The 10,619-nt window shown below is 38.6% G+C and overlaps 1 protein-coding gene and 1 non-coding gene across 2 annotated transcripts; one reads left to right on the forward strand and one right to left on the reverse strand.

Moving 5' to 3' along the window:
• Window positions 1-8: 8 nt before the first annotated feature.
• LOC107792885 (uncharacterized) lies at window positions 9-4,281 on the forward strand. The gene is made up of 3 exons (XR_012709697.1): window positions 9-1,291; window positions 2,036-2,161; window positions 2,416-4,281. It is a non-coding gene; the product is annotated as an uncharacterized LOC107792885 (transcript).
• A 469-nt stretch (window positions 4,282-4,750) lies between these two features.
• On the reverse strand, window positions 4,751-10,232 carry LOC107792887 (SUPPRESSOR-OF-WHITE-APRICOT/SURP RNA-binding domain containing protein 1-like). Its single transcript, XM_075253914.1, has 4 exons — window positions 10,096-10,232; window positions 7,204-8,200; window positions 5,957-6,231; window positions 4,751-5,822 (listed from the first exon to the last, which is right to left on the reverse strand). The coding sequence occupies exons 2-4, from the start codon at window positions 8,193-8,195 to the stop codon at window positions 5,068-5,070; spliced, it is 2,022 nt and encodes a 673-aa protein (XP_075110015.1). The 5' UTR covers window positions 8,196-8,200; window positions 10,096-10,232; the 3' UTR covers window positions 4,751-5,067.
• Between the last annotated feature and the right edge of the window lie 387 nt (window positions 10,233-10,619).

The following is a 10,619-nucleotide window of genomic DNA, read 5'->3' on the forward strand; positions in this document are numbered from 1 at the left end:
TACAGGTAAGCAGACAAAGGCACAACAAAAGAAAAAAGGAGAGAAAGATCACAGTGCTACAGTTCGGATCATCACAGAGCCAAAACCTAATAAGTACTTACTACTAAAAATAAACAGAAAGAAAAAACATTCTTTCTTTGAGCCACAGCAGCAAAAGCTACTGTATCAGAATATTGATAGTAGTGAAACACCAATAATTCCTTTGCACGTTCTTAGCCTCACATGCACAGTGAACTCTCCTTTTCTTCCACCCTCCTTTTCCTCTCCCCTCCCCCTCCCCCTCCCCTCACCCTGCACCAACCAATCTTCCTATGGGTACACTTATGCCTAGCATGTACTAGTTACTGATTACTAGTTACTGATTACTAGTTACTTGTAGAAAAAATATAAAGATTTGAATCAAAAGTCAAGCTGTCATAACTTTGCTAATTGCTCCTCTCTATATGCATCATTTCAAATCAAAAGAACAGCAAACACATTTTTGTCTCCACCACCACTTTGTCCCTTCTTTACCCTTTTCCATTTTGAATGTCATTCTCACATCTAAGTGATAAAAATCCAATCTTTTTCAATACCCAAGTGAAAAAATTCATTCTTTTTGAATACCCATGTTCAAAAATTCAATCTTGCTCAATACCCAAGTGAAAAAATTTCAATCTTTTATCAATACCCAAGTGAAAAAATTCAATCTTTTTTAATACCCAGAAGTTTTTTAATCAAGATCTTGAAAACCCATTTCATAAATTCTAAAATTTAGCATTTTTTGTATGTACTTCACTTCGGATCCTACAGATTTTGCAAAAAGAAGTAATCTTGGGAAGGGAAAGTGATAATGCCAAGACAAAATCAAGCTATGGTGGAGGGTCTAGTACCCAAGATCCGCAAAAGGGGTTGTTCATCATCTTCATCTACATCATCAAAAGTGTATAACTACAGATTTAAGCGGGCTATTTTAGTTGGAAAAGGTAGAAACGGGCTCGGGCCCGGGCTTAGAGGGTCCAGATCCAGTACACCAGTGCCAAGCTGGAGGGCTACTCCATTGAGAAATGTTGTTGAGTCACCAAAACAGTCAGTTGGTGGGATATCACAGCCTGTTTCAGCTAGAAAATTGGCTGCCACATTGTGGGAAATGAATGAAATGCCTTCACCTAAAATGACAGAGGACTTGGGAAAAAAGAAGATGATGATGCTGAAGAAGGAGAAATTGCGGGCCCTTCATACGGGCTCGGGTTCTGTTTTGGGCGATTTGCCTCCCCATTTGTGTGATCCATCTCATAGCCCGATTTCTGAGGTCAGTTTACTCTTATACTCTGTGCTCTTTTATGTTATATTTTGCCGAGTGTCTGCCAGAAACGGCCTCTCTACTACTCTAACTTATCAGGTAGTACTAAGGTCTGCATATACACTACACTGGATATGTTATATTCTGAAACTTAATTTTAGATTGAAAGTTTGGAAAGTATTGCGTCTGTGATGTAGGAACTATATTTTGGTGAATTGAATTTGATTAGTTTCTTGTGGTTGTTGGAAATCTAGAGAAAATGACGTTTTTGATGTGTATAATAAGTCAAATTCTCAAATATTTGTAGTAGTATTTATTTATAATAATTCCCAAATAACAATATATGATTGATTGTAAGTTATATATGGTGAAAGTGACATTCTCATTCTCTTTATTATCTTGCTCATAGAAATAGAATTAAAATGAATTTATACAATTGACTTGCTTGCTTTGTTGATAATGTAAGAGTTGCTGCTTGACAGTTTGACATCATCTTTGGAGGTTTTGGGGTTGTGTTAATATTTGTCTTATTATTACTGACTTTACAAGATTTGACCTTAACAAGCTACTACCTATTTACTGAATGAGAAAAAGGTCTTGGCATTGACAAGCAGTTTCAGAGATGATATGCGTTTTCTTTTCTATTTGATGGGGTATATCGCACTCATTTTGTATGCATAGTGACAAGTTGGGTCATCGTAGTTATTTAAGTTCATTCTTGGTAATCCATACTTCCTTACGTTGATTGTGCAGAGGATGGATCGATCTGGAACAGGAAGCTTTCAGAAGAGGGCATCAACAACTTCTCGTAGACACCAAAGGACTACGGACCATAATGTTGGAATGTTAGATACTTTAAGCAGCGCCAGTTTAATGGAGGTGGCAACCAAATCCTTCCTGTCGATGAATTTTATTGATGTTTTATTGTTCTTTATGTCCTTTAACTTCATTAGCATGCAATTTTGTTAATATTGACTTTACCATATTGTCACGCACTGTCTCTTCGTGTTTGTGCAAGTAAACATGGAAATCAATGGTTAGGTCCTATAAGGGTTGATTTGAAATGCATTGACTGGCTATGAACACTTAGGTTGCTAAAAAAGAGTGATGATTTATATCAATCTGTAATGCAGCTTGAGACCAGGTCTCGTGCCCAGACTCCACGGGGATCAGTGGCTGGTTTTGGCAGCCGTCTGAAGGATGTTAGTAACGCTTTGACAACATCCAAAGAGCTTCTAAAAATAATCAATCGAATTTGGGCACACGCTGATCAACCTTCATCTAGCATGTCTCTTGTCTCAGCATTACATGCTGAGCTTGAAAGGGCCCGCCTACAGGTGAATCAGCTTATTCAAGAACAGCGTTCAGATCAAAATGAGATTAATTATCTCCTTAAATGCTTTGCTGAAGAGAAAGCGGCTTGGAAAAACAAAGAGCAACAGGTTGTTGAGGCTGCAATTGAATCAGTTGCAAATGAACTTGAGGTTGAGAGAAAGCTAAGGCGGAGATTTGAGAACTTGAACAAAAAACTCGGCAAAGAGTTGTTGGATACAAAAGCATCATTCATGAAGACAGTGAAAGAACTTGAAAGCGAGAAGAGAGCCAGAGAAGTAATGGAACAGGTATGCGACGAATTAGCTAGAGACATTGGTGAAGACAGAGTTGAAGTAGAAGAGATGAAGAAGGAATCTGCAAAAGTTCAAGAAGAGATTGAACAGGAAAGAGAGATGCTCCAGTTAGCTGACAGATTGCCTTCCGCTTCTCGGACTTTGAGCTCACTCATTTTGAGGAGAAACATTCTGCTATTAACAAGCTAAAGAAACAGCTTGAAGGATTCCTGGGAAAGAAAAAGGCCAAAGGTAGGGGAAATAGTTCTCTAAATTTCAGAAACAATGAAGAGGTGACAGCATCCTTGAGTAAAGCTCTATTACATCAGAATGAAGAAAAAGAAGATGATGGAGGAGAAGTAGAGAATGTTGCAGACTGCGGGGAAGACTCAACAGAAAGTGACCTTCATTCAATTGAACTAAACATGGACAATTCCAATAAGAGCTACAATTGGGCTTATCCATCTGATATAGTTCGTGAGTCAAAACGAATTTCAGTCGACGAAAGAAGAGCAAGAAACTCCAACTCTGGGCAGCCGAGAAGAAGCACTCCCATTCAAAGGAGCATTTCTGGTGGAGTTGTTGAGTATGTAAATCAAGCTGCAAATCTTCCAACGTCAGGAGATAGATTAGACATGGAAAGACTTCATGAACTCGAGAAACTAGGACAAAGATATAGTTATTTGGATGAAGCACATCGACTTAAAGCAGTGAAGGGTCTTAAGGATCATCTAGTAGCTAGTTCTGGTTCCAGTCCAATCCGACAGTGGGAGCAACCTTGGCCTTCGAGAGATCCTTGTGCTACAATTCCTGAAAGGTCTAGTATTATTCAGGGGAGTGCTCCAAAATCACGGCTAGGAGAAGTCAGAGGAGAAGGCCAAAGTGTCAGAAGATTGAGACGATGAGATTGTTTCAATACGTCACCTGTGAGCTTGTCTCAAGAATTGAGGATCAAGAACTTGTAATTGAGGTTATATTGGAAAGATCTGAAAATGGTCAATGAGAAGGGGCCATGTAATTTTAGGAACTTGCTAAATTGGTTCCACTATGGCCTAAGTATCTGCTTACCTACAGTTCAAACTTAAAAAGGAACCAAGATTGTGGGATGCATTTTGACATGTCCAAAGAGAGAGGTTAACATCTTGTTGATTATGCCTCGGATGCCATTTTCAATTGTTTTCTTCTGCCAGTTTTTGTTACATGACTCCTTTTTTGTTAAGGCGTGTTTGAATTAGTGGAAATCCCTGTAGAAAGTTGTGCTGATTTTAGCAAACAAACTGCTCACTGTATAAAAAGTTCCTAGCTATTACTCTTGATGCTGTTCACGCTTGTATACAATTTTCTGTTCTATTAAGGTACTTTACCCTTATATAAGATAAAACATTTGCCTGATTATTGTTTACCATAGTTGAGCATTATTATCCAGTGGTGGTAAATTTGAGAAGTTCACTGTTATGTATTCAGCGAGAGATAAATATTCACACCAATTTCTCATATCTTGTTCCTTTTTCTTTCTCTTCTCGTCCTTTTCTTTTTGTTTTCCACAAAATTCGTCTGATAATATACATAATTTACATAGACCTTTCAGATTATGAGAAAGATTTTAAGGTCAGACTAATTATTGTATTTGGTGTTCAAGCCAATTTAATTAATTTTTAAAATATATACTAGTCACATTAACTTTAAATTTCTTTTACTTGACAGAGTGGCCTCTTATAAAATTAAACGCCTAATATCCTGGACTGATTACCACAGCCCACCTACTCCTCATTTTTGTGTCCTCCACAACTTATCCCATACTACTCGCCATCGCATTTTGACATGAAATTAGCCAAACATGGAACAAATAATAACACAGGTATGACAAACATAATATCCCTGTAAAACATCTCTGCCAAGAATATCGGTAGCATCGTCATTCCCAGAATAATAGGACAAAATGGAAGAAAAACATATGAAAGATCAAATAACACAGCTACCTAGCTGTTCTGTAAAGAAAGATAGGGGTAGAGCTAGCTCATTTCGTTACATGTTGCAATGTCGGATCAGTATTCATCATAATTTACAACTTAAATAGACAAGCACAACTTTTGTCCACTCAACTGTAGCTCGAAGGGCAAAACTTTTGCCTTGAAAGCTTTAAACTCCTTCCAGGAATAGTCAACATTGTCGACTCAATTACCTCGCAGCAGTTCTTACGCTCATTGATGAATGATAATTGGTGCTTCTCTCTTTCCTGTAAGAAGTGTAAACATCATCATATTGACTACGCTCGTTTGGATCAGCTGTGGCTCCAAGTCCTAATCGCCCTGAGCTATTCGATCCAGGTTTCTGCACCACACTTCCATCAGCATAAGTCCCAGTTTCAGGGTCGACTTGAAGGTTAGGAGGTGGAGGAATACAAGCCCCTCCCTTGCGAACAGGAGGCTCTCTCTCATAGTCATCATAATCATTGGCTGAATCGGATTGTTTAACAGGTCCTTCTGATGGATTAACTTCTCCAATCTCTTTAAAAAATTTAGACACTCTTTCAAGAATTTCAGATTCTGACACAGTGGACGGAGGTACAATGGTGGGGATATCCAAGGGGCTCATGGGAGAGTAAGGCACCCCACTACCAATCTGCATCTTCCTGACCATACCAGGAATAAGACCAGGAGGGAACAAGGGGTACGGAGGTAGTTTTGCACCTACATTTGCAGTTGATGCTGGTGTCAGATGAGCTGCAGGTTGTAGGTTTGCTGGTGGAACAGAAGATGGTACAGACATTGACCCGGGAAATCCAGTAGGCGGAACTGCACCAGGATGAAATTGCTGTGGTGCTACAGATGGTATAGGAGGAACTTGTTTGCCTTGATCAACTAAATTTGCGAAACTTTGCTGGTCAGGCTTCCACTGTAAAGTACCCTGGTTTGCTGCCTGGTGCATTAATCCTAGGAAACCAGTAAAAAAAATTGTAAGAAATACATATGAGGGCATATATTCACATTTGCAACTAACGATGCAGAATGTTGTTTTTGAAATTTCTGATATTCCCTGATTGTAGCTAGACTAGCAAAACAATTACCTGCTCCAGCAGAAGGATCTGCCATGATTAATTCCCTTGGAGGAACAGAAAAATTTGCAGGCTGCACACCTATCATCTCGTTTTCAAGTGCACGGATAGTATCCTGATCGTAAACTTCCTTCGTACCCCAAAACTGTAGAATTTTTTGTAGCCGAGATTGATTTTCTTCCTTGTTTTGAGGGTTGTGGTATATTCTTGCAAGCATGGGACCTAAAACAGGCTTAAAAGCAAGTGCCTCATTGTCAAGCTCAAGAGGATTGATTCGTCGCTGCAAGCTGCATAATTCAGAATATAAAATGAGAATATAGTCATCTCATTTTCTTTGCTAAGGAGAGTAAGGTGGTTTGCCCAAAAAGATAGTGAGAGAATGAAGTGTATCAAACCCAATAGGTTTATTTGATGACGAACGGGCAAAAAGTGCCAGTATAAAGTAGAAAACCTACAAACGATTTGGTTTTCTACGAAAGACAGCCAATCTTTGACACATAAAGGAACTAGTTTTTTTAGAAAGCGGATACATAAAGGGAATAGTTCAGAATGACTAAAGGGAATGTGCTCCAAAACCAATGAACATTGAACAGATCAGATTAAATGATGCCTATATAGCTACTTTCTGATAGGTTTCTTACGTTCGCACACCACCACAACCACCACATGGACTTCATCATAACAACTACTACCTCCACCTTCAAACTGGATGTCATCCTTCAGACTTCATCAGTTCCTGTTGACATCAAACTACACGCAAGATTGCTACCATCTAACAAACCCCAACTGCCAATGCTACTACCTTTGAACCAATATGAAACCAGCAATAACAAATCAATACAAGCAAAGATCAAGCATTTCATCTTAAACACCAGCATGCACCATCTCCACTCTGTTGCACTACCTTTGCTAGGTTTTTGCTAAATATTGTTCAAAAAATGGCAAAAAGATTATAGGTTGGTACAGAGCAAGGCATTAATCACTAGAATTAGCCCAAAAGAATCTGTAAATAAGAGGTAAAGGGTGGTTGCTAAGAGTAATTTCAACTGTTTTCCTTCTTATTACAATTTAGTAAAGAAGAGCTTGATGTAGCTTAGCTACTATGAGAAAGTCAATAACATGACGCAATAAAAAAATGTTGCACTCAAAGAAGTTTAAAAAGAAAAAGGAACGCATAGACAAAAAGTGAAGGAGAATTCAGAGTTATTATATCTAGGATTCTGTAGTAAATCATTAAGCATCTAGATATGAAATGTTACCTATCAAATAAGATGTCATTGGCAAGATAGATTATATGCAGTTGCCTCTCAGAATCATCTACAGAATATACCCTGTCTCTGAGTGCCTCGGCCAAAGCAGGTACAAATGGAGATCTCTGCATAAACCAACTCTTGGCACCTTTAATCGACTCTTTTGTACCAGTAAGACTATTTAGAACATTACTCAGCTCCATTTCAACATCTGATGGAAGAGGCCTAGATAGACCTTTGAAAGACCCATATGAATGATCATGATCTGCTCGGCTAAATGGCTGAGAGTGATGCTGATCATAAAATGGTGGGAAAGGGGGTCGATGCAAATGGGGCGGACCCGACATTGCAGCAGAAGCATTGGAGGCATTATATGGAGGAGTTAAGGGTGATGGACTCATCATAGGATTTGGTGGATGCATCATAGGCAAAGAAGAAGATGGAAAAGAAGGATTGAAAGGCCCACCAGAGGGCCGAGTAGCCATCCAAAGCTTATAGCGATAGTAATAATGGCCTTCGCCACCAAAGAGGAAACTGTAAGCAGGATTATCTTGCTGCTTTTCACGGATCATGGCTTCAAAATCAGGACCATTCTTGACAGCATATTCAATTAACTTATCAATACGCTTTAGGAGTTCAGGATCAGATGGTGGAGGAGCAGGAGGTGGGGGAGTATCATACGGATTGAAGAAAGGTGATGGAGCAAGGTAAGGAGGCATGTGTGGTGGATAAGCAGGAGGTGGTTGCTGTTGCTGCTGAAGGTGAAGAAGATGCGGAGGGGGTGCATGAGGATGGAGTTGTGGTTGCTGCATAGGGCGAGGGTAAGGGAACTGTTGAAGAGAAGAATGCGGGGCTAGAAATGGAGGACCATGAATTGAAGGAGGAAATTGTTGATGTTGGGGATGAAAACCAAACTGTTGTTGCTGTTGAGTGTTTGCTGCTTGGTGCTGCTGTTGAGCAAATGCCATAGCAGCTGCATAATCAGGAGCTTGTCGATCCATCAGCCCTAACAAGAATTAGTAGGATATGCATATTATAGCTGTGCAGAACTCCCGGATTAAAACATAATCAGCTAAACTGAAAATCATATAAAAACCAAACTGGACACTGGCAGAACAAAAATAAAGGATGAAAAAGGTATAATAAAACAAACAAAGAGATTCATCAGAAAGAGAAAAGACAAAATGCTTTCCAATTTCCAATCAAATGTGCCGAATATATCTTTTCTACTTTATCATAAGTAATAATAAATACATTTTTCTTTTTTGTTATTTTTTAGGAAGTTATGATAAGTTTTAACAGAGACAAGCAGCTAGCTAAAACCACTTCATACTGCCTCATACGAGTCCAATTGGGGGGGAGGGGGGGGGAGGGGAAGGGGTTGACAATTCTCAACCTGATAAGAAAACACCCAAAAGGAGAATACTCATAGTCACGCACCAATCAGAAAAAAAAGGGGTCTTTTCCTGTGGTTTAGGCCTGAATATGGCAAAGGGGACTTAAAAATGTTCCACTTATTCAAAAAAATATACTAAAATTATCCTACACAAGATGAGGAAAACTTGACAGCTGCAGAAACTACAAAGTTTGATATAATGTCTAAAGACTGAAAAGCTTAATCTGTCTTGAATCCTAATTCTTGGGGCAACGGAGACCCTTGAATTTTTCCAAATTTACAAAAGCTAGCCTTGACTACTTTTTTCATTGTAACTTAACTCTTGAACTTTTACGGACACGAAGTTGCTCTTCTAAGTTTTACATACTAGAGGTCTCATTCATAGACAACATAGGAATATAACACCAAACCCTTCTTTCATTATTCATCATCTTCTTCTTCCTCCTTCAAAAGTCACAGGACACCTTTGGCTTCCTTCTTCTTGATAAGCAAAAACAGGGCTCCTATTAGAAGATTCCCTCAACTCACACAGGAGGCATTGGCCCTTTCCAGTAAACAAAGGATGGTGTCACTCCTCGCACTTGGCATCTCACAGCGTTGGCCAATTCTGCTCATGCATTCACTTATGCAGCACACCCAACTGTAGGCTTTCACAGACTATAAAAGCAATCAGCCAACCCAGCCCTATGTTTTAAAACCTGATTGCCCCCACATGGTTTATGAGCCCATTCTAGCAGACCTGATTTTCAATTCTTCTTCTTTCTTCTTATCCTACTTCCCCCTCCCTTTCTTATTCTACAAAACACACCAAAGGGCATATCCCAGTCAATTTCATTAACAGAAAGAATTTTTTTTTACTATACCAGTCAAAGCCCCCAACCCCAGCAGAGTTGTTTCCACCCCCAAATTTTGGTCTTAATCACCCACTTCAACCCCAGGCCCAAGCATTCCCCTCCATATTGGTGTCAGTTGTGTTCTGAAATCTAAAGCCCCCTCCAAGTCAGACTAAAACAGAAGCACACTTAATTTCTCTCTTAACCCAAGGGTCCCTATGGATTCACTGAATTGAATTTTAGAAGATATTTCAATTCATTAATTTTCCGGGGAATCTTAGTAGTGAAGTTGGTGGGCTACCTAAACTTTCACCTTGTTGGTGGAGGTTTGATCCCTCACCTTAATCCCATTCCCCAATTTTAAAAAAAAATTATTAATTTTCCAAGAGCTTAGGTTTGGATGTTATACCTGTTATAATAATCAATAAGGATACTTAAAAATCATGCCTTTTCTTCCCAATTGCAGAAAACCTTAAAGTATAACTATAAATTCATCTTTATGGCCTCACTGTCGTTTTCCTTTTACTACTTCAGAAAAAAATTCAGAATATTGATTATGGGTATTACAGTATTAGTACACAAACTTTTGGAGCCAATATCAAAAGGATAAGAAAATAAGAATTCATAAGCTTGCGAAAAAACCATAAATATAAATAACTAGAAGGAACTTACGATTCAATTTCGTCGCCGGAAGACAGAGTTCGCAGCTCCGGGAAGTGGTGTCAGCGACGAAGAAACTCAAATTGCAATTTGGGTAATTTGGAGTCCAGTTGTTCAGCTAGAAGGAACTTGGGCCTTAAAAGTTTGAAATCCATGAGCCCTTCCCTTCTGTCGGCCCAAATATTTTTCAATACGCAGTATATTATGGGAAAATGATATTGTATAGCCGCTCTCACAATAATAGCCGAAAAAATATATTTTTTTTTTGTATATATATATATTCTGTATGTTATAACAAAAATTATACAAAGTTTATATACTTTTTCGACTACAAAATATAAATAGTTTCTGGCGCGGCTAAAAGTAATATATAGTATATTAACTATCAAAAGAACATTTGGTAAAAGAAAAGGCAAGTTACATATTTGGCCGATCCGTCAAAAATAGCGGCGTGCAGCCCCATATATATATATATATATATATATATATATATATATATATATCTTCGTTAATGTTTCTAGGGGCAACTATACTAT

This window comes from Nicotiana tabacum, chromosome 5 (assembly GCF_000715075.1).
Source record: "Nicotiana tabacum cultivar K326 chromosome 5, ASM71507v2, whole genome shotgun sequence".
NCBI lineage: Eukaryota > Viridiplantae > Streptophyta > Magnoliopsida > Solanales > Solanaceae > Nicotiana > Nicotiana tabacum.